At 45.5% G+C, this 25,304-nt stretch overlaps 1 protein-coding gene across 1 annotated transcript in view; it reads right to left on the reverse strand.

Annotated features, from left to right (window-relative positions):
- The window catches only part of kalrna (kalirin RhoGEF kinase a), a 165,972-nt gene that overhangs the window by 71,248 nt on the left and 69,420 nt on the right, over positions 1 to 25,304 (reverse strand). The window contains exons 9-12 of the mRNA XM_061225614.1: positions 22,899 to 23,129; positions 15,868 to 15,990; positions 11,189 to 11,380; positions 2,550 to 2,719 (exon numbers count right to left, since the gene is read on the reverse strand). Coding sequence (XP_061081598.1) covers positions 2,550 to 2,719; positions 11,189 to 11,380; positions 15,868 to 15,990; positions 22,899 to 23,129 — 716 coding nt within the window. The remainder of the gene's footprint in view (positions 1 to 2,549; positions 2,720 to 11,188; positions 11,381 to 15,867; positions 15,991 to 22,898; positions 23,130 to 25,304) is intronic.

Below are 25,304 nucleotides of genomic sequence, written 5' to 3' on the forward strand. Positions count from 1 at the left end.
ATGCAAGGCACAAAACAGCTCGTCAGGAGCAATCGGGGGTTAGGTGTCTTGCTCAGGGACACTTCGTGCATCAAAGTGCATACTCATAACCAGGGACCAGTGCACTGAAAGACCCTAGAAGAAAGTACAGTTTCAAGTGCTAGTACATTTTACATTTACATTTTAGTCATTTGGCAGACGCTTTTAATCCAAAGCGATTTACAAGTGCATAGGTTCTACCACAAGTCAAAGCATCACATCCAGAACTAGAAAAATACACCTGGACTGCTGTTCTAAACATATAGTCGTCATCATAAGTGCAATTTTTTTTTTTTTTTTTTTTTTTTTTTTTTTTTTTGGGGGGGGCGGGGGGGGGGTTAGACAGGGATAGGGGTATCAGAAGGGGGGGGCGGGGTAAATCAGGAGGGGGGACTAAGGTAGAGTTTGAAGAGGTGTGTTTTGAGTCTGCGTCGAAATAGGGGGAGGGATTCTGCTGTCCTGACAGTGGTAGGCAAGTCATTCCACCACTGCGGAACCAGAACGGAAAACAGGCGTGAACGTGCAGCTCGACCGCCAGGTGCCCGTAGAGAGGGAACCGTAAGGCGACCAGAGCTGGCAGACCGGAGTGGTCTAGCTGGGGAGTAGGGAGTGATCAGGGATTGTATGTAATGTGGGGCAGTCCCCTTAGCAGCCTGAAATGCCAACACTAGGGCCTTGAATCGGATGCGTGCGGCAATAGGAAGCCAGTGGAGGCCAATGAGAAGCGGGGTGACATGAGCCGACCTGGGCTGACTGGTGATCAAGCGGGCTGCAGCATTCTGGACCAGCTGGAGGGGCTTGATGGCGCACACTGGGAGACCGGCTAGGAGGGAGTTGCAGTAATCCAGGCGGGAAATGACGAGCGCCTGGACTAGGAGCTGGGTGGCTTTCTCCGTCAGGAGATGACGGATGCGGCGTATATTAAACAGAAAGAACCTGCAGGTTCTGGCAGTGGAGGATACTTGTGGAGCCAGGGAGAGGCAGTTATCAAGAGTCACCCCAAGATTCTTTGCCGTACGGGAGGAAGACCACAAAGTAAAAGACCACAAAGATAAAAACTTGGGCCTTGTAGATGAACATGATGCCAAACAAAGAAAAGTGTTTCAGCAAACACAACGCTAGCAATAATACAACAAGTACACACTTTTCCCAACAGCAGGAGGACAACAATGGCGAGGTCAAAGGTCAGAGCCAGCTCTACAGAAGCGTGTTGGCAGCGTGGCAGTGAGCTCATCCGCAGTCAGGCTGCACCACACAGCTGGCGAAATCGCCCTCTGGGTACGAGTTGAGTGAATGGGGCATTTGGGATGCTAATTGGGCAACTGCTGAGACACCTTTCAGTAATCTCCATAATTATCAATATATAAGTCAACGCTTCCCTGGTGAAAACAAACGGTGAAATATATGCAATAATACTGACAGAGCACTGGAACGGCTAGCCCCCAGTTAAGAAGCAAGTGAAGGCCTTAAAAAATCATAACCCTTCATATCTGCATTTTAGAAAGCTGGGCCAAATGTGAAACTGAGAGTGAAATTAAAAGTAAGTGCCCAGAGAACATAAATCAATTCTTTTTTTCATCTCCTGTTTCTCCAGCGTTACAGGTTATTAGCCTTGTGATAAAGCCATTTCATCAGTCGGCGAGTGTACATACCACTCACACTAGCAGAAATAAACTAAAATGCATTTACCTTTCATAAGCTAAATGACGGTAAATGAGTACAAAGATGACCTTTATTTGATGAAGCACTCTCACTGGTTTTAACTATCAATGTGTTCAGACTGTTACAAATTCCATTTTTATACCAAGAAACATAGACAAGGTAAACACTTTACTCTGTTGTCATTTCATTCAGATGTAATTAATTTGAATTCCTCTTTGCGGTAGCACACACAAGAAGTAATTCTTTTGAAAGCAAACAGCTCCCTTCTGCATAATATAAGGTTAATTGCATGAGACTGCCATGAAGCAAGAAATATCTTCTTTGTGTTATTAATCTTCCTTGTTAATAAAAGCAATAACAACACAGCTACATGTGCAGGGGACCTCTCTTCTTCTCTTGTGCCAACATTAGTCTGAAATGATCTCCCCGGAGGATCAGGATATACTGTGTCCCTTACACTCCTGAATGACCGCTCACCAGCAAGTTGCAGGTTGAAATATAAAATAGGAATCCACCGCAACACCCTTGAACAAAGTCCTTAACCTGAATTCCATGAAATATCACATTTATACATGGGTTACAGCTACACACCTTGCCCAGGACAAGAATGTCTTGCAGGCAAATAAATGTTAACATATACGGGTTATTTATAACTTCAAATTATATTGAGATGACACATACGACCCAGTTTGTAAAACGTCCAGTGTTAATTCAACTCTAAAAGAGTGCATATGAGTCCAAGAGGGACATAGGATAAGGACAAGAGTTGATTCAACAGTGTAAACTGCATTGTTTCTGATATTTGTTGCAAACTTGTACATTAATTCTAGCTACTAGTTCACAGCACTGCCCCCTGGTGGTGGTCTCACCTCAGCTGCTGGATAAGGTCCTCCCCCTCTTTAATGACGTTGAGCGTAGCCTCCAGCGTGGCGGTCTGCTGCTGCTGAAACTGCTTGATGAGCTCCTGCACAGAGTCGACCGAGTCAGAGCACACCTCCTCCAGAAGCTCCTTCTGAAGGTCCTCCATCCAGGTCCACAGCTGAGGTAGGGAGACACAGAGACCAGCTTCCATGAGGGCAAACCAAGCAACTGAAAACGGGCCCAGTTTCTGAAGCTCACTTCCCGGGCTTGTTGAGAGACACTGCTCACTCGTGCTAGTACAGTTGGCTCTAGTGTCTAGTGTTAGGTCTTTCAGCTACCCGTTTCAATGCAAGTCAATATGGTAAAAATAGGAATATCAATTTAATTTTTTTCATCAAGAACTTGTAGTGGCAATAATCTAATGCCTACCTATGTGACAATTTGTGAAGTTCTTGTGTTATTTGGATAATATTTTAATATTGTGTGAACGAATCAGGGACAGTTTACATCACTGCCCCAGTCACTGCACGTTACCCGGGTGGGTGGTATCTCACACACTTAGTGGATGACACGGACATGGGCCAGACTTCAAGACCATATAAAGTTCCCCCTTTTTCCCCTACCACAGTCTACAATTGGTACAAAATGGCGGCACAAAAACTTCCACTTTCCTAAGCCCAGGGAAAGTCAGTGGGTGAATCCGCAGTGACTGTCCATATTTCTGATACAGTCAATGGGGCCTGCTCCCTGGACTAGTTCCCACACTGCCTGAGGAGTTCCAGTCACTACAGGAGTCCCTGAGGTGTTATGGTGGCAGTGATGATGGAACAGCCAGCCCACTGAAATACCATTACAGAATCTGTGTGTTAAAGAGTTTGTTCACAGTTGAGGTTTATGTTAATGCTACACACTGTCGCAATCAACAAACAAACCGTTGCAATCAAAACATCACAGTCAGTCTGAACATAATGCAAAACTAGAATAAATAAGCCAGCGTACTCAAGATGGAGTCAAGATACTCCCATGAGTCAGAGGAACAGAATCCCAAACCCATAGAATGAATATATCACCGCATAGGATAGTGTTTTCTATCTGGTGGTCTGATCATGGCTTCAACAGAGTAGCTATCCGAACATGGTTCACCTTCACGCCATTGTTACTTCGGCCACGGTCATGAACACCACAATGCTTTTCTGCTCTGACATTTCCCGAGAATGTCTTTGTCATTAGAAATGCCATAGGTCTCACGTATTGAGACATTTCTTGCTAGGCCTCAGCATGTTTTCATTTGCACACCAATTTTTTCTCCTTAGGCAAAGGCTTGAGAAGGTCATATTCCTTGTGCATTTGTTTACTGATCCATTTCGGTCTCAGTTTTACAAGAATAGTACTTACCATGGACTGGTCTTCATGCAGCATTCGTATCACATTCAATCATTGTGTACTTCTAAGTTTCAGATCATTATGAGGATGCAAATTGATCCTCTTTCCATTATTAGAGAAGTTGTCCAACGCATGACTATCAGAAGCATAATCACAATATGCAGGGAGCAATCCTTAGAAAATGCAATGGTACTGTATGTGAGCAGATAGTAAATTATGAAAATCACACAGATCTGGCTTCTGCCTGTCCAATTGTCTATCTAAATCAAAAACTTGAAATCTATCGAAATGATATGTGACATCATTTGACCACTAGGGGGCTGAGGCAAAATCAAGGGAGCTTTGTTTTCCAATCTGTGATTGCTCTTACTCTCAGGTACAGTAACAGTAACATGCTAAAAACTGTTTGGTCAGCATAAACACAGGTAGGAATATATTTTTACTTCTAAAGTAAAATAAATAAAAGTATACTGTGCTTTGTTTGTCTGAAAACAACAATGAATAAACAAGCATGAGGACAGTTTTTTGGGTTTCAGCCAGTCAGTTTGTGAGAGACACTACCTTTACTATGGTTCCTTAATCACAGCCAGAAACTTTCCAAATTAAACACACTGCTAAACAACAGGACTTTAAGTGCAAATGCAAGCAACAACCAAGAGCCAAATCATTAACTGTGAACAATGCTGTAGCCCGAAAGGACTGAAAAACAAACAGCTATGTAATATACAGTATGCAATGACACACAGACGAATATGTTAGAAGTGGATGTGTGTTGAGATATGATCCTATTCACTCAATGAGCCTAAATGAGAAGCCAGACTGGGTTTCATCAAACGTTCTTATGTTCATTTACGTCTCCTCTAAGCCATAGCAATAAAGGGCCCAGCTGTCATACAATATTATACACTTTGCTAAGATAATTCTATGCATACGAAGGTGATTATACACATTATAAATGAAGAAATGTGAGGAAAATCATTATCATATTAATTCAGTTAATATTTGGTACATTACTTAATTATATTTCCCTAATCAATGAGCCATGCTAGTGGCTTGCAGTGTAAATTTGCTTTACAAAACTGATTTTCTTTCAGCTTAACAGGCATTTTTTGCTGCCATAAATACAGGTAAATAATTGAAAAGCTGTTCAAAATGTATCAAAAAAGCCCTGAAGTCTTGCTCATACAGCACACAGTATATTCAGTTCTTGTTGCAAGGGTTAACACATTTATAAAACAGAGCGGCTCTGTGGTTCCCATAGTAACTGCTCTTCATGTCTGATCTGAGCACGCTCAGGATTACAAATGTTGCTCTGTAAGACCCCTGCTGTAGGACCCCCATTGCACTGCCTGAGCTTAAAGAGTCTACCCAGAATTACACAGAGACTTAACAATACGTCTCAATAAAGACATGAGCTTAGCACAGAAATGGAATAGAATTGGCTTACGTATTGAAATATAGCACTGATTTGGGAAGGGATCCAGTATGGACTCATGGTACATACATGTATACATACATTAATTTAATCCAATTGCTTTTGACACTAATGCGAGTACTAAAATCCGTATGAAGTAGGCAACTGGAGGATCTTCTGGAAAAGCAGGCTGTTCCTAAAAGCGCTGTTCTCTCAGCCGGTTTTTCTTCTGGATAAAACCAGTGCAGAAATTGGGACACAATGCAGTTGGAGGCACTTTTTTAGATTATATTTTTAAATGAGGTGCTGAGTTATTGGAGTCATTAAACCACTTATCACAAAGAGCAGGAGTTTCCCCCAGTGTCCGTTCAAAGTTTCTTCCATTACACTCCAATTCCGTCCTCTTCTGTTTAATCAGCTGAGTGGATCCCGACCTCCCCACCACAGCTGACGTGTGCGGAGCCTTTCCCTGCAGACAGGCTGCCTTGCATCACCCAGGAAGGAGTTACGCACCCGCGTTTGATGTTCATTACATTCCCTCATGACCAGGAGCGTGGAGAGATAAAAGGCACTATATACGCAAATGCAAGTCCTTCACTGATCGAAAAAATGAAAGCTGTGAATGAGCATGGGATCTCAGGTGTGGGTGGGTGTGTGTGTGTGTGTGTGAGTGTGTGTGTGCGCCAGAGAGAGGGACAGAGATAGATTGAAAGAGAGACAGAGGCAGAGAGGGGAGAGAGAGTGGGGGGGAAAGAAAGAAAGAGAGACAGACAGAGAGGGGAGAGAGAGACAGATAGAGAGAGAAAAGAGAGTGGGAGAGAGTGAGACAGGGGGATGTACATTAACAGTGTACAGACTCAGTGACCATAGCCTTGCCTTCACAATAAGCTAAAGAGCCCAAACTGGCATTAAAATGGGTTAACAGAACAGAACAGAACGGCGAGAACAGGCCATTCAGTCCTTTTCCTACCACTGAAGGAACGTTCTGTGTTTATGGGAGGGGAAGGTGTGTACTTTCAGCTGTGTGCAATTCATGTGTGCACTTAAGTGCACTTTTGCAGCACGACTCACTTGTCAAGCAAAATGTTAGGTTGAAAAAAAAAAAAAACATTTGAACTTGAATGTGAGCGAAAGCGTGAGCTGTACTCTAACAGGAGACAGACGCAGGGCCGACGTTATAACACAGGCTTCTGGGAAAAGCCCACGGACGGCTCAATTTCTCTATAATCCCTGTAAAGAGCCGGACGGTGCGGTGTGTGTGTGTGTGTGTGTGTGTGTGTGTGTGTGTGTGTGTGATGACAGGGGGGACACACAGCGGAGTCAGCAGCCGGAGACCCGGCTCTCTCCCCCCGGGCTGAAGCACGCGCTGGAGACACAGCGGTGGCGGGCTTTCCGGAAGCTTCCGTTTCTCATCTGTTAATTAGCATCACATTTCCACCGCGTGTCCTCCATGTTCGAGCGGCGCCCCCTGAGAGGCGGAACGACAGACAGGGGCAGACGCCGCGGGGTTGGGTGACCGGATGGAGGGCGAGAGGGGTCGGAGGGCCTGGCTGTCCCCCGGGTCGGGCGCTGCAGGCCAGGGAGAGCGCGACAGAGGCCGGGCTTCGGGCCAACAGCCACACGCAACCAAGCCCCGGCTGAGAGGCAGCGGCGAGAGGCTGACACTTAATCACACTGGCGGGTATACATGCGCCGATTCATCTCACTGAGCATGTGTGGGATGTGCAGTGTTTCAGTCAGATCAGTGTTATACTGGCCTTAGACACATACACACACACACACACACACCAACACACACACACACACACAAATACACACACACACACAAACACACACCCACACACACACACAAACACACACACAAACACACACACACACACACACAAATACACACACACACACACACACACACCAACACACACACACAAACACACACACACACACACACACACAAACACACACACACACACAAATACACACACACACAAACACACACACCCACACACACACACACACACACAAACACACACACACACACACACACACACAAACACACACACACACAAATACACACACACACACACACACACCAACACACAAACACACACACGCAGGCACGTGTACGCAGAAACACACACATATGCAGACACATGCTCAAACACAGGCAGGCACACACACAGGAATGCATGCACACAAACGGACACACACAGGAATATGCACACAGGCTTAAACATAGGCACGCACGCACGCACACACACACACACACACACTATTTAAAGTAATACAACAATCAGCAGTAAGAACACCAGAGACATCCTGTCACATATAACCTGCATATCTGGTGCGTGTGTGTGTGTATCCAGTTGACACACACACACACACACACACTGGCAGTGAATATCCTCTAAATTGATATTCAGGGACCAAATGGAAGGACCAGATCACACAGGTCTGTTCAAACATGGAACCCAGGAGAACAGCACAGCCCAACACAGCCCAGTACAACACAGTACAGCCCAAGACAGCACAGCCCAACACAGCCCAGTACAGCACTGGTAGTTCACTGCATCCCTTGAGACACTGTAAAACGGCTGTAACTTTCCATCATCCTGCACACTCAGCATATTGAACTTATTTCACACAAATTGCCTTTTTCATACCCGCAATATGATCCACAGTATACTGCATACAGCACATCACTAAGATATGCAAAACGAGTGGGCCAGAGATATGACATGAATATGTTATCTAGTCACGCAGCATATCAAACAATTATAGCAAACGAGAGAAATAGATAAAATATTAGAACTATTTTACTAACTTTGCAGAGATCAGTAATGGCCCTTAAGCATGATGAACATGGATAGAACTTGCCCTTGGATTCACACTGTGACCGATCGGTCCTGTCCTCTCATGGAGTGGTTTGTGTAGTGTGAGTGATGCACTGTATTACATCACACAGTGTATTACAGCACAGTGCTGGGGCAGTGACATCACTCTAAAGTGACGCATATCCCAGCATGCACTGCAAGCCACGGCACTCACATCACCGCTGGCTAAAATGTGAGAATGTGATCCGAACGGATTCCTGGAAGTGGCCGTTAGCTGCGGGAAGCTAGACGCTGCCCTGCAGTCTGAGTTCTCTGCCCTTTGCTCTCCACAGAAATCATCCTACACGCAATCTAGGGCCTGCTCCACAAAGCAGGATTACTGAGCTCACTGGATAACTGTACAGAGTAAAAAACGGAACAACTCTTTTCACTTCAGTCTATGTTCCAGACTTGGAAGGGTTCCGGGTTTTACTCTGAGTAGTTACCCAGCTTACTCTGTAATCCTGCATTGTGGAACAGGCCCCAGGTGCGGTCTCGATGAACACTGGCTTCTTACTGCGGTGTAACCTCTGTGACACCTCTGTGTCCGTTACACTCTTAACATGTAAAAATCTCCCCAGACTCCTATGAACCTCTCACTCTCAAAAAATAAAAATAAATTAAGACACAAGCTGTCAAAAGGCATGCGGTGGCTGTCAATACAGAATAGAGCAAACTGTATATAATCAGTTAAACTTGCTGCAAGGCAGGGTCAGGCCCATAGACCCGCAGCCAGTGCCTGAGGAACGGACACAATAACTGCCACCATTGGCTTTTAGGGGCCGTGAATTCTGGGAAGACTCCAGAAGAGCTCCATGAGATTTACAAGCGGAACGCAATCTTTCAAGGTAATTATTTTCCGAAAGGCAGACTGAAAAAACTAAACTCAGCCTCCCAAAAAACAAAGTCCCGATAACAAGTGCAGCGGTCGCAAAACAAAAAACAGATCGATAAATCAGCAAAGACCGAGCGCCGGGGAGACGCAGTGTGGAGAATCTATGATTACAGTAATCCGCTAACCTCAGCTGCGGCTTAGCCTTAATATTAAAGCGCTACGAGCTTAGAGCGCTAACCGCCTCCCATCACTGTCAGCGCTCCTCGTGCCTTCTGGAGCGGTGCGCTCTCTGCCTGGCGTCTCTAATGCTCGTCGTGCGTCAATCTGAACCCGCGCGTCCGTTAGCCAAGTCACCGCCGCGACAATGACGGAAAGATCAGCAGACTGCCGGACTCCATGTCCTTTTAAAATGATTTTTTTTCTGCTGTTGCAGGGCTGATTAGAGACGTGGCAGGAGAGCAGTGAGAATGGCATGGCGAGATCTGACATAAGAGCGTGTGCTTTCCTGTTCGACCCTGGGATCTGATAGGTCCCAGGTTTTACTATTGCTAGCTTTATCAGTATCACTGCATGTATATCCTATATTTGTGTATTCTCCTGATACAGCTATATTCTGTAAATTGTCTGTCTCTGTGTACCACTCCAGTAGTGTCTACAGCCAGGGATGTCACACTTCCTTGATAAATGGCTCAGCCAGAGTCTCCTAAGGAGAGGTGAGATTTTCTCAGAACAGGCTGCTGTCTCTCCCTTGCGCATTGTAGTAAACGTATAAAGTCGTCCGTGTGTTCCTCAGCGTCCTGCATTTGAGTCCAAGGAGTAGCGTAAAAAATCCTAACAGACCAAAGGGCAGAGGTGCGTTGGGTGCGTCATTCTCCTGTCTCACGCAGAGACCCGGCTGACTTCTCAAAACTGACACCGCTCCGAGCCTTTCAATAGAAACTGTAAAAGGTCTGACAGTGACGCTCCACATTCACAGCAGTTCCTCAAGGATCAAATTTACCAAATTTACCCAGAAAGTAGAGTAATCTTCTCTTTCTGGTACAAATGAGTACATTTTCCAAGAAAAAATGATATATTGCAGGCTAGCAGAACAATTTTACCGACCTATACGGTATTGTCCAAACGACAAGCATTTGCACCTTTTCAGGCACGTTTCGTACCTTTACTCCTGAGAGTATTTACTGCACTGGCGGAAAGAGCTGTAAAAGAGCCAGGCTTGAGAGTTACATAGATCCCCACCCTCCTGCATTACTAAGCACACATTCATCTCCTTGAGTTATAATGCGTAATAAAACATCCTGTTCGGTTAAACAGAGGTCTCAGATCCACACACACACTCAGATCAGCCCGGCTCGAGCACTCATCTGGCAGGGATCAGGCTCCAGGAGAGAGAAGAATCTGCACATTCCTCAGTAATCTGGGAGTGATCCTCTCTGAATGACTGGTATGTATCTCAGCACAGTCATTACCGGCCGTTTAGCCCCCTCCACAGACAGCTGAGGCCCCAGTGCCTGCAAACCCCTTCCCTCCACATTAGCACGTTAGCATGTTAGCGCACATGAGCAGTACTGTTCTGATGACAGCTGGGAGGAAGGGACAGGCAGTGTGCTTACCTATTTATCAACCCCCCCCCACACACACACACGCACACACTCACACATCCACCCACCCACTCACTTCCCACCACACACACACTCCCCCACACACACTCACACACCCACACACACACACTCACACACCCACACACACACACACATCCACCCACCCACTCACTCCCCACCACACTCACACAAACTCCCCCACACACACACACACACACACACTCACTCACTCACTCCCCACCACACACACACACACACACACACACACACTCACTCCCCACCACACTCACACAAACTCCCCCACACATACTTACAGACCCACACACACAGCAGACCCCCTCCCCCACACACACACACTCCCCTACTCACTCCCCCACACACACAACAGACCTCACCCCCCCCCCCCCACACACACACACACAACACACTCCTTACCCCACACCCTCAACAGAGCCCCATCCTCCCCCCCACACACCCCCACAGCCTCAACCTCCACCCGCCCGCCCCACACACACCCATTCCCTGTGCGACGGGCCCAGCTCACCTCCTTGGTGTGCGTGTGGAAGGACACGGACATGTCCAGCAGGAGCTTCCTCTGCTCCACGCGCCGGACAAAGTCCTGTATGCGCACCTCCAGGTGGCGGGCGGCCTTGTAGATCTCCTCCGGGTCGCACTCCCCAGTCTGAGCCAACTGCTCCGCCGCCTCCAGCAGTTTATCCGCGTTGGTGTAGGTGTTCTGCTCCGCCCGCCCACACAAAGCACAGCCAGGTTACGCGTTAGACCCCTGAGCTCTCCTCCACCCTCCACTCCCCTCACCTCTCCTCTCCTCCACTCCCCTCCTCTCTCACCTCTCCTCTACTCTCTTCCACTCCTCTCCTCTCTCACCTCTCCTCTACTCTCCTCCACCCTTCTCCCCTCTAGTCACCTCTCCTCTACACTCCTCTCCTCCTCTACTCTCCTTTCCTCCCCTCACTTCTCTCCTCTACACTCCTCTCCTCCTGTACTCTCCTTTCCTTCCCTCACTTCTCTCCTCTACACTCCTCTCTTCTCCTCCTCTCCTCTCCTTTTCTCCCCTCACCTCTCCTCTCCTCCACTCCCCTCCTCTCTCACCTCTCCTCTACTCTCCTCCACCCTTCTCCCCTCTAGTCACTTCTCCTCTACACTCCTCTCCTCTCCTCCTCTACTCTCCTTAACTCCCCTTGCTTCTCCTCTCCTCTACACTCCTCTCTTCTCCTTACTTTTCCTCCCCTCACTTCTCCTCTCCTCTACACTCCTCTCCTCTCTTTCCCCAGCCTGAGATTTCTCTCTCAGGGCCCCTGCGGCACACAGATCAGTGGCATCACAGGGAGGCACTGGGGCCATCTGCACTGAGAGAGTGGTGTAAAATCCAGCCACTCTAATCCCAGCACTGGCACACACACATGTTGTTTTTTATTTGAAATGACCTGGGTCAGTGAGGCAGGTCAGTATGTGGGTCACACGTGCAGGGACTGGCCAAAAGACTGGACCTAGCCTCGAGACCATGCCCAGGCCTGCCTGCGTTTCCCTGTATGGGCAAAACACGTGTAATCAGCGTGGGCCAGACATCATACGGGGGAACCCCCAAGGAGCCAAGACAGACTCTATTTCACAAAGGTGGCTAACTCACTAAGCTTGACTTCTTCACTGAGTAAAACCCGGAACCCCCTCAAATACAGAAAAAGGAAGTAAAAATAGCAGTTCCGGGTTTTACTCAGAGCTGAAGTCCGGCTTACTCAGTTAGCCAGCTTTGTGAAATACTCCCCTGGTGCTTCTCTGGAGGACAACTGAAACTACGGGCATCTGAACCACAGAGACGGGGTTAAAACAACTGCAGCCAAGTTTGTCAGCAGCTCAGGCCAAAACCTGTATGAGACTCGTTTACACTATGGTGGGTGTCTAAGCCCTGCAAATCTTACAATTATCCCAGTTGGGCCTTTTTTGGGTTAATCTGCAGATTATTTATTTATTTATTTATTTTATATCCAATCCTCTTTTTAAATAACCAAAAGGATGGTCCAATACACCACATAATTCAAATAACTAATTATGCTCCTGTATCGTAAACAAACTTGGGAATTCTGTGTGGTTCCATGCACTGTAAAGCTGATTTTCATATTTTAGATTTATTACCAAACTGCTATATATAAAAGTCAATATCATATTCATATTACAGAGCTCATATATGTCAGTCATATGCCAGATTTTGGCCAAATCCTCTTTGTGTGTTCAGTGCAGGGATCATTGAGTCAATGCACACACAACAGCAGTATCAACGGAAATAACCTTCTTAGCATAAACCAGATTAGTCATTGACACTTATGGAATAATGCCTGCCCAACCATTGCACAGCGCATGACCAAAATCTTTACAAACTGGACCTACGGTCATGAGATCTATCAGTCTCTATTCGCAACAAAACAGATTCACATACAGTACAATACAGCCATGAACTGAGAGCTTATGGCCAACGCCCAATCACATCGCCCTGTCGTCTCATTAGTGCTGAAGCTCCTCCCCTCCCTTGTAGAATCTGAGCGCCTCCTTACCAGCAGACCCAATCCGGCGTAACGATCTTTGACCTCACAGCAGACATAAATACATCACTTCAGCCTCCTAGAGCCAGCTGTTGGGAAGGTGAGTCTGCTCATGTCATTGCAGATGTTTAAACTGCTGGATTCATGCTATCTCTTTTAGCCAGTCTACTACACTCGGGAATTCTGCTAGCTTCAGAACCAGATGGCACAAACAAAGGCCATCATCGCTTCTCTTTATTAAGAGCTTGTTCAAAGCTAATCCCTGGCGCAAGTTCTGTCTGCAAATTATATTTGGGTCAGACGAATAACAAGCAAATAACAAGTAAAATGATGAGCAAATAGCAAATAAACCATCTTTAATGGCTTGTGCAATTCTGACTGTTTGTACCCGTTGTTTTTATTATTTCTTTCTGTCAATGGCATCAACAAACCATAACCAGGGATAGAGTGAGCTGTGTCCACTTTTATGTTCCGTTTCACAAAATGATGTCAGGGTGACTTTACAACTTCAAAGGAAGAGCAGATTTTAGGGAAGTGGTGCAGTTTTTTGTGTGTGGCATATTTTTCCCAGAAACACACTTCACCTAATTTACTCCGAACTGCTACACTCAACACTCCATTCGCAAATCAAAATAATGAATCAATTTTCCATTTTGATGAGTGAATTCTAATCCATTCTCTGGGCTAATAGAGAAAATAATGACAGGGGTATGTACTGTAATTAATGTGCACTGCAAATACAGTAAACATCTGTACATATGAGATGAGATCAACGTCCCAAAAATTGGTGAAATACATACATGAACTGTGCCAGTCTACAAATATAATTTCCACTTCCTATTAGAAATATCAATGCACTTTGGCCAAACTGTGCATGTTTTGATTAAATGTGGTCCCTGCATACAGTACATCCATCAAAGGAGGACGTCTGTTCAAGTCAACTCTGGAGGCCTTCAAAAATACACATTTCTCTTGAGGATAATTAATAATTTCTCCCTAATTTGCGTCTGGTGGGCCTCTAATATTGAATGTACGCTCACATATGACAGCCTTTTTGAGCCATCCATCCAAACAGAGTAAATCATCTGACCTAAATATACAAAATCCACCACAATCAGGGATTATATCTCACTTCATCATCAAAACCTGAGCCAAGTGCTGGTGTTAATACTGACCATGTTTCCAGCAGTAAACACTCACACACTCATTTCTTTGTGTCTAGCAATGCATAATTATGCGAGCCAATTATTTTCTTTGGTCTATAAAGCCCAGTTCAGCCCAAATATTTGTGAGGCGATGAAACCGCATTAGAATGTTGCAGAGAGGAGTTGCAGCAGTGTGAACTAGCAGTCTCTGAACATCTGAGGTCGCCGCTTGACGTTGCAGGCAATTCAACCTGTCTATTTGCAGGTGGCGAGTATTAGAGTCATCGGTTTCATGTCGCCATGTCTTTGGTCAGAACTTTGCTTCAGAGTTTCCAGGAAAAGACAGAAAAGCCTGCTTTTAATAAAATGAGACAAATCTCAGCAACTTCCTGCTCCTGAAATTCACGGGAAATAGTTAGTATTTTCAATGATGTTACGCCATTATGTTAAAAACTGGTTTCACTTTTGAACTAGGACATACAAATTACCTCCAGATATGAGCAATTTCCTTTGACAAATGCAAGGAATCAGAACAGGGAAAAAAAGAACAGAGTAAAAGTTGGTTTCTGTCCCATTTCAGTGCCTGGACTGTGTCTTGTCATTTGGGGCATCCCCCAGTGGACAATACTGCAGTTAAAATGCTAAATGCAGTACATGCCAAAACTATCTGGCAAATCTCTGCAAAACCTGGCTTGTCCATTGCTCCAGTCAATCTTTGACAGTCAAAGTTTGAATAAATCTGAGAATTTTATAGCAGATGTTGGCATCACCAATTTGTATCATTTCACCATTTCTCACAAGCTACTGTATTTCCAGCACTGGCCAGTTTGACTGCCACTTTGTTAAGAACATCAGAATCCAATCCAATGATACAAATGTCAGCCATTTTGAATTTAATATGAACATCTGTAAAGTAGAGTGGTAAATGTACACACTCGGCATCAGCATGTTATTTTGTCTACGCCCACGGTGACTATATACCCCCATCATCTCTATCTATATCTCTGTATCCATTTAGTAACACAGATGGTAATACAGAGACAGAAGAAAAAAGAAAAAAGACCTCATTCTAAGCGAGGTCCAATGGCCATGTCTTCTCTTTGTAGGATATTTTTAGCCACATGCCACCCAGGGACCGCAGTTCTATGCGTCACACGGAACATTTATAGGAACATAAAAACAAAGCTACGGGCTTGGACAAGGAGCCATTTTAAATCTGCTGTATAACAAGGCTGAAGGCCCCAGCTGTTTTCAATCACAAGACCAGATGAAAAAATATTCTCAAACAAAGAGCCCATCTCCGCCGGCTGAGACGAACCAGCCGATACCCTCCTAGGGGGCGGGGAGGGGAGGCGAGGGGGTGGGGGAATTCAGAGAGGGGCCGGGGTTATGGAGCGGGGTATTTCACAGCACATTTCACAGCCCAAACTCTGCGCCGCGGGCGAGAGCCTCCCGTAACGAGGGGAATGTTTGGAGAGGGACGGCGGGGTGACAGAGCGTGCGGTTCGTTTGGCGGGTCCCACCTGGGCCACCTCCTCGAAGTCGTCGTGCCGTTTCTGCAGCGCCCGCGCCCGGTGCAGAGACTTCCCCACTCCTGTGTGCTTACTGAGGAAGGCCTCGCCGTGGTTCTCTATCCAGTCCATCACCTGCCGAAGAAGAGCGCGTGCGTTAACAGTGTTCAGGCCCGTTAATCCCCCTCCTCTCTGTGACATTGACACAGTGTTCAGGCCTGTTCATCACCCTCCTCTCTGTGACATTGACACAGTGTTCAGGCCTGTTAATCCCCCTCCTCTCTGTGACATTGACACAGTGTTCAGGCCTGTTAATCCCCCTCCTCTCTGTGACATTGACAGTGTTCAGGCCTGTTAATTCCCCTCCTCTCTGTGACATTGACACAGTGTTCAGGCCTGTTCATCACCCTCCTCTCTGTGACATTGACACAGTGTTCAGGCCTGTTAATCCCCCTCCTCTCTGTGACATTGACACAGTGTTCAGGCCTGTTAATCCCCATCCTCTCTGTGACATTAACACAGTGTTCAGGCCTGTTAATCCCCCTCCTCTCTGTGACATTGACACAGTGTTCAGGCCTGTTCATCACCCTCCTCTCTGTGACATTGACACAGTGTTCAGGCCTGTTAATCCCCATCCTCTCTGTGACATTGACACAGTGTTCAGGCCTGTTAATCCCCCTCCTCTCTGTGACATTGACACAGTGTTCAGGCCTGTTCATCACCTTCCACTCTGTAGCATTAACACAGTGTTCAGGCCTGTTTATCACCCTCCACTCCGTAGCATTAACACGGTGTTCAGGCCTGTTTATCACCCTCGGCTCTGTGACATTAACACGGTGTTCAGACCTGCTTATCCCCCTCTGTGACATTAACACAGTGTTCAAACCTGCTTGTCCCTCTCCTTTCTGTGACATTAACACGGTGTTCAGACCTGTTTATCTCCCTCTTCTCTGCGGCCTGACCCAGGGAAAGAATCCATCATCCTCTCCTCCCTGCCATACCACAGTCCAGCAGTGCTCCATCTTAACACAGGCGCCATTCTGACGCAGTCTCTCTAAAGCTCCAGTCACACATTTCCACAGACACCGGCTTGGATTACATCCACATTCATTCCTAACTTTGAGTCGCAAATAAATGTTTATTTCTTCATAAACACGGTTTCCTGAGTTCATCAACACTATCAATTTTTGCCAAACTATGTTTGTGGAGGGAAAAAACAACAACTTTGATGTCAATCTAGTCAACAATATTGACTGAATCCAGGCAACTGACAGCAGTGACACTTGTATACAGCAGATAATTGACACTGTGGTCATAACATTCGCATCGACAGCTAAAATACAGCAGAAATTGCGATGAAGGATCGAAACAAACAAGGGCAGCTTGAGACCAATCATCAGAAATACACACACTTTAAATTTCACACCGGAATAAGTGGTATAATCTTTTTCAGGCTTGTCTGAGGCCTAATGAAAACATGATGGCGTACTATGGCATTTCGGTGCTATGTAGGCAGGCGGTAAAGAGTGTGGCTTGAGTGTTAGAAGGTGATTGCCATCTTCTCCAGCTGTGGGAAGGAAGGTTCCGGGTCGTGTCTGTGTGAGCGTGTGCGTGGCAGAGGCGGGAGGGGCCCTTCACGTGTGTGCTCCAGAGCCGCGATGTTTACTGAGAGTGACAGGGAGGGCCGGGGCGGCGTGTTGCTATCCTCTCTCTCTGATTAGAGCTTCCACAGCGGGCGAGCGAAAAAGCCGGGCCAGGACGCGGCTGACACGTACAGGGGGGGAGGGGCTTCAGGCAGGGCCCCGCCAGCTTCCAGCCTGTCTGAAGAGGACTCTTTTTCTAGAGCTTTCCGTGTGTTTTTTTTTGGCCCGAGGCACGCAGGCAGTTGTTTGGCAGTTAGCTTTGGGGTTGACATTTTGATTGTGGCTCCTGGCAGTCATCCCCATCTTCCATTCAGTCCACCGAGCTCAACTGCCTACCGTCACACTTTAATCACATCGCTGACCACCTCAGATTAGGGACTCAATTAAAAAGACGTGTAAAGCAAAAGCCATTAAAGCCAACGGCCCTGGGAGGAGATGCTGAGGGGGAAAATGGAGCTGAGAACAGAAATGACATTTTAAAATAACATTACTGTACGTTGTATGTCACTGACAAGTTTACACACGGCATAGCTTTTAAACAGGCTGCGCCGATATTACCACCGAGTTGAAGGTACTTCTAACCTTATTGCAAGTGGTAATTTGAATTCATCTTTGTGAAGGTCTTAAATTACCGATGTCATTTTTTTCCTGGTAGATCTATGTGACAGTTTAACTGGGGGGCAAATGCATTGCACTCCTTTAGCAGATTCCCCTCAGTAATTTGTAGCTTCTAATAATTCCCATCTCTGACTGATTTTAATCATCTGTACATTCTATACTCCCCAACATTGATAGTTAAAAGCAGTTAATCTACAGTATATATTCATCACATGATAGTTACTTGATGAATATATACAGTAGATTGACTTATTTTAATTAGCAATACCTGAGACACATTCACTCTCGGTAAGGCAATCTCCAGACATCACGGTCTGCGGACCTTGAAATGCCGACGGATCTAAGCTTCAAAGGCAGTATTTCAGATCAGGGGCAGGAGGATTCAGAAAGTACACATTTTATACCTCTGTGTGATTTATTCTGACACTGTGACTAATGAACTGTTCCTGGCCTCAGTGTAAGCAATCTGTCTCATGGTTTCCCCAAATTCAAAGCAAAGAGTGTTTAAGCAAGCTGCCTCAAACTTGTTGAGGAGCAGCCATTTTAACTTGAGCAGAACACTCATTGCTGGCCTTTTTTTGCATCCTCCATGACTGGCACTTGAATAGAAAAAAATGCAGTGAAATACAGGTTCCTTCCACTTTGCTTGGCTAGAGTACCTTTTCAAAAGAAACGCTTAAAATAGATCATTCTGGCCATGCAGCACTTCAACTTGCTGTCCTATTGTACTCTGTTCTATTGCCCTTGGATAATCCCATATTTAAAATATGAAATCTTTAATGGAAGAAATGAAAAGAATGTTTCTCTTATCTTCGGGGATTTCCCATAATTCAGTAATACCGCGCTTTATTGGCCACTCATGTTTTGTAAACCTCTTCACACATGTCCTTAAACTAGCCGACTTTACACTACAGTCGGCGACTCAGAGCTGTATCCCATTGTCTCTGAAAGTCCCTGCGTGTGGGGCTTGAAAGGAGGGAGATTTACGCCACGCGTCGGTCTGGGCAGCGGTCGCTCGTGCTCTGTGCAGATAACCCGCGCGCTAAATCGCGTGGCGGCCTCGCTCGCTTTTTGGGGCGGCCCCGTCATCGAGGCCACAACAAAGGATAATGCACGCTTATCACCAGCGCAGACTGGCCTCTGCCTGACATGAGCGAGATCAGAGAGAGAGGCCATGGAGGGGAGAGAGAGGGAGAGAGAGAGGGGGAGAGGGACAGAGAGAGAGAGAGACAGAGAGACAGAGAGAGGGGGGAGAGAGGATGGCAAGAAATAAAGATAGGAAGAGAGAGAAAGAGAAATGAAGGGCATAACACACCCTACATACAGCCACATAAGAGAGAGAGAGAGAGAGAAAGAAGAAAGGATAGTGAGAAATAAAGATAGTAAGAGAAAGAGTGAAATGAAGGGCACAGCACACCCTACATACAGCATCATAATGACATCTGAGATCCCCACCGCCTCCCTCATGTCCCCTTCATCTGGAGAATAAAGAATCATTCAGATCCTCTGCCCGCATCTCCTCAGCCAGTGACGAGCTCTACGCCACCACACAAAGAATGACTGACAGGTCCCCCTCCTCGCCCGATCAATGCAGCCACACTCATTACCTGCAGAGATCCCGCTTTCGGCATTTCTAAACGCAGCTGTGATTAATACATGGGACAGGGAACGGCAGGGACGTAGCAAAGCTAGCCACTCAGCAGGAAGCCTGAAGCCTGAAGCCCACTGAAGCCACTCACAGGGTAAACAAGGTTAATACGGAACGCACAAAACAGCCAGGGATCTCCCAGGAGGCAGCCAATGCCACCGGTTCATTATGTCAACCATAAAAAAGTGCTTTACTGTACATGTCCTGCTACCAAAGCCCAAAGCTGCTTGCCTGGGCTTTCAATATTTATAACCTGCAGAAAAGCCATCATTTATTAACAGGGATACTGAATGTGTACCTGTGTCTCTGCATGTAAGTACACACACACACACACACACACACACACACACACACACACACAGAGCCTTTACTGAGGTGCCCACAGTTGTCCTTTCCAAACACAGAAGACTTTACTTTATATGTCAGGGAGAGTTGTCAAGCCAAGTCAAATTTGTTTGTACAGTATAGAGGTTTTGACAGAAGACGGTCACAAAGACGCTTTGCAGACTAACAGAAGGGCAGAGAAAGGTCAAACACCAGGCCTGGACCCACAAATAGCAAGCACATGTGGTCAAAACTCCCCAGTGGGACCATAAACTGCTGGCTCCCATAAAAATTAGACACAACCGCGTATGCTGATTTCCCTACACGGTCCCCATGGCACAGAAAAGGATGTGTTTGATTGTGTGTGTTATGGAAGGTAGACCTGGGATATTAACAGGCTTCATCTTATCTTTTATAATTTGACTCATGTTCCAAATAAAATAAACACGAAGCAAGTAAGTTCGTAAGTAAGTAAATCAGGAAGTAATTCAATAAATCAGTCGGTAACAAAACATGCAACTCAGTAAATAAGTACAGACACAAGGAAGTATGTAAATAATTAATTAAATAAGTAAGTTCAAAAAGTGAATCATTAAGTAGGTAACTAAGTGAATGCATATGTAAATAAGCAAGTAAGGAAGTAAGTAAGTAAATAAATAAGTCAATAAATCATTTGAATCATAATAAATCAAAAAAATAATGTGACCATATGATCAGTAGGCCCTGGGTGGGATGAACTACAGACTCATATAAGCCTGGTATTTATTCTTATTTTAGGGGTAGGTCCAACCGCAGCGTAAAGACATTAGATCATCTCACAGAATATGGTTTGATCACATGCGATGCCAATATGAGCCAGTTAAGCTGAACTGCCCCTTCCCCATGATTATGAAGTCTAGCAACAACAGGCATAAGCTTGTGGGCTTTATGCAGAGAGCGGGGGGATTGATGCCAGTGGGCCAGTGGGTTCAGTCGAAGAGGATTCAGAGCTTATCTCTCCAGGGGCCACTCCTGGCAGCCGCAGTTCAAACAGAGGTGAGGATCATCCCTTCCCAGCCCTCTGTTAAAGAGCGAAAGAGTGCACTTCTGACAAACTGAGGAGAGGCCAGGGTGATGAATGTGAGGGAGGTGGGGGTGGGTTGGGTTGGGTTGGGCCCAGTGTGGGAGAAAGAGGAGAGAGAGAGATGACTGGGGAGGAGGGAGAGAGGAACAGAGAAATGACATCACAGCATGATGATGATATGCACATACAGATACACTCACGCAGGAATGTACAACACATTTACACACACACGCATGCACGCACTCACACACACAAACACACTCACACTAGTTTACACACATACACACACAAGCACACACACACCTACAAACACATACACACCAGACCCAAGAATAGACTCAAGACCCAGGTCTGACGCACACACACATACACCCACACATGCACACACACACACACACACACACACACACACACACACACACATACACCCACAAATGCACACACACACACACACACACACACACGCACGCACGCACGCACACATACATACAGTACACACACACACAGTGTATTTCCAAGCAGTAGTATTACTCCGTACTGGCGTATTATCCGGTGAAATATTAAATTTTAAGCATAGGAATTATTCATGAAAGTCAGGAAAACCTACATAAACACTTGAGTTTCTCTCGGGGGCAGTGTTTGCTTTTTGTTAGTCAGAGTTCAGAACACAATTTGGCAAACAGACCTGGCGAGCACTCTTGCGGAATTAAACCAGAACCTGGCAGCGGAGAATTTCTCTGATAAATCCCCTTTGTCTCGGGATAGAACCCTCATATTCAGGACTGCATTAGCGTAGCGCTAACGCAGGCAACATTATTCATGCTTCTGCACAAGTCAAACAAAGTTATCAGGGAAAATACGTTTTTTTGTGAAAACCACACACACCCGTTTACAGTATGTCACAGCAGATGACTAGAAGAGCACCATCCTGGTCAAACTAGAATTTCTCTATACAAATGAACACTACTGCCATGAATTAATGCATAACTTGTTGCAAATAGCATTCAACAGAAGTGAAAATACCAACATTGCTGGTTGTTCTCCACTATGATACAAGTAGTTTTCCTGAATCATCATAACCAAAGAATTCTAATTTTACAAAAGTTTGTATATCCTAGTAGATCAATGCGTCCTTTATATTTGAGAGCTGGATTGAGCCTCTGAGCTAGCTGTGCTTAGCTTAGCACAGTGTTAGCCTCTGAGTTAGCTGTGCTTAGTTTAGCACAGTGTTAGCCTCTGAGCTAGCTGTGCTTAGCTTAGCACAGTGTTAGCCTCTGAGCTAGCTGTGCTTAGTTTAGCATAGTGTTAGCCTCTGAGTTAGCTGTGCTTAGCTTAGCACAGTGTTAGCCTCTGAGTTAGCTGTGCTTAGCTTAGCATAGTGTTAGCCTCTGAGTTAGCTGTGCTTAGCTTAGCACAGTGTTAGCCTCTGAGTTAGCTGTGCTTAGTTTAGCATAGTGTTAGCCTCTGAGTTAGCTGTGCTTAGCTTAGCATAGTGTTAGCCTCTGAGTTAGCTGTGCTTAGTTTAGCATAGTGTTAGCTTCTGAGTTAGCTGTGCTTAGCTTAGCATAGTGTTAGCCTCTGAGCTAGCTGTGCTTAGTTTAGCATAGTGTTAGCTGTGCTTAGCTTAGCATAGTGTTAGCCTCTGAGTTAGCTGTGCTTAGTTTAGCATAGTGTTAGCCTCTGAGTTAGCTGTGCTTAGCTTAGCACAGTGTTAGCTGGCTATAGCTGGAGGAGGAGTTGGGTGTACCTGCTGGACGTCCTGCTGAAACACACACAGCTGGAGCCGCTGGTGTAGCCGGACCTTGCGGTGCTGCCAGATGCTCTCCAGCCTCCTCTGATGGTGCAGAACCTCATGCACCACATCCAAGATGCAGTGCACCGCCTTGGAGTAGTTAGCCGTGGCGGTAAGCGACTCCGAGTTCCCCGGACTTAGCGGCCGCTGCAGGACATCCAGCAGCGCTTTGCCATCCTGACTGACCTGGAGTCAGTGAAAGAAACAAAGTGACATCACACATCCAGCAGAGCTTTGCCATCTTGACTGACCTGAAGTCAGTGTAAGAAACAAAGTGACATCACACATCCAGCAGAGCTTTGCCAGCCTGACTGACCTGGAGTCGGTGTAAGAAACAAAGTGACATCACACATCCAGCAGAGCTTTGCAAACCCGACTGATCTTGAGTCAGGATGAGAAACAGAGTGACATCACACACCCAGCAAAGTTTTGGAGATCTGGGATGAGCTTCATAAACAGAGCATAATTACAATGCTTTAGTTAGCTAAGCAGGCAGGCCAGAGATCAAGCGTCACCACACTCAATTCGAATGATCAGTCTTTTCCCACTATTTTATGGGGAGGAAATCAATTAAATGTAATACCTGATGCACTCCCTCCACCACAAATGACTGAATTATGCCTCTTAATATGTAACAGGGAATAATACAAATTATGATAATTTTGAATAGAATTTATAGGTAATAATTAATGGAGTTTATATCCCTCTCCTGCCTTGGAAACCTAGTATTTGCATGATATTGTTATGACCTAACTGTGGCTTACAAAACCTACTTCATTTTTGAAGTGTAGACTAGCAGCAATTAGTACCAGCAGTCCACCAGTGCATCACCATACCAAAGGCCAGAGCCATAGCTGGACTTGTCACTCATGGGTGACCTTCATTTTGTTCAGTGTATTAAAAAATAAAAAACCCTAATGGGAAGCATGCGTTTTCCCACTGCAATTTTAAATGAAGCCAAGGCTTCATACTTTGCTAAATCAGCTGTTTTCAACATTTAGTCACATTTACAAGGTAAATTACATCCGTAATTGCAACACACTTTCATCATTAGGCATGTCATTATATGCACATTACTGCCGACCTTTACGATTTGTCAGTCAAGGTTTGTCTGCAGATAAATAAGAAATATAAACAAAGAAGGGACAAAAGAAACACATGCAGGTACTGCTCATGAATTCAAATGTAATAGCCAGAGTACTGCTAGCCACACACTTGATAAAATGCTGATAAGGCCAATAACAAACAGCAATTCAGATGCATTATGAATGTGTGGAACATTTTAGAAAGACATAATAGACATTCTATTCATAATAGAATTTCAATGATCCATCGAGCTGCAATATGGATGATAAATAATGTATACCTATAGAACAAATGTGGAAAAAGGTATGTGTCCTATAATGAGCATACCTGCTTCACAGTAGGTGAATAAGGTAATGTAGGGTAAGGTAAGTAATGTAATAGTGAATATGTATTGCGATATACACTCAGTGACCACTTTATTAGGTCGACCAGTGCATCAGCTTGTTAATGCAAATATTTAATCAGCCAATCGTGTGGCAGAAACTAAATGCATAAAAGCCTGCAGAAGTGGTCAAGAGGTTCAGCTGTTTTTCAGACCAAATTTCAGAATGGGGAAGAAATGTGATGAAGTGACTTTGACCGTGGAATGATTGTTGGTGCCAGACAGGGTGGTTTGAGTATCTCAGAAACTGCAGAGTTTACAGAGAATGGTGCGAAAAACAAAAAACATCCAGTGAGCAGCAGTTCTGCAGGCAGTAATGTGTTGTGAATGAGAGACATCAGAGGAGAAGGGCCAGACTGGTTGAAGCTGGAAGGAAGTTGACAGTAATGTAAATAACCACACATTACAACAGTAGCATGCAGAAAAGCATCTCTGAACACACGGCGCATCAAACCTCTACGTGGATAGGCTACAGCAACAGAAGTACAAAATAAGTCAAATAAATACCTAATAAAGTGAGTGTATATAGTTTGTACATTCACATTAAGGCCGTGAGCACTTTTCATTTAATGACTTGTGCACATATACAGTATATAGTATATAACCAACAGACAGTGCTGATGGATTAATGGGGGTGTTTCCAGCCTGCAGTGGATGATGGGTAGTGGCTGTTGTGACTGTAATGGGGAACTAATTCCACCAGTAGAGGACCAAGGCAGAAAAGAGTTGCAATCAAGAATCAAGAAGACGACCCCTTACGAGAGGGAACAGATGTGGAGCTGAGTGGGTCTGGCAAACGTGTAAGGATTTACACACTTGGCACGACTGTAGGGTTTGATAATGGCAGAAGTGGGTTTATACTATTTGGCAATTCATACTTCTCTTTACAAACA

Source organism: Conger conger, chromosome 17, assembly GCF_963514075.1.
Source record: "Conger conger chromosome 17, fConCon1.1, whole genome shotgun sequence".
In the NCBI taxonomy this organism is placed as follows: Eukaryota; Metazoa; Chordata; class Actinopteri; order Anguilliformes; family Congridae; genus Conger; species Conger conger.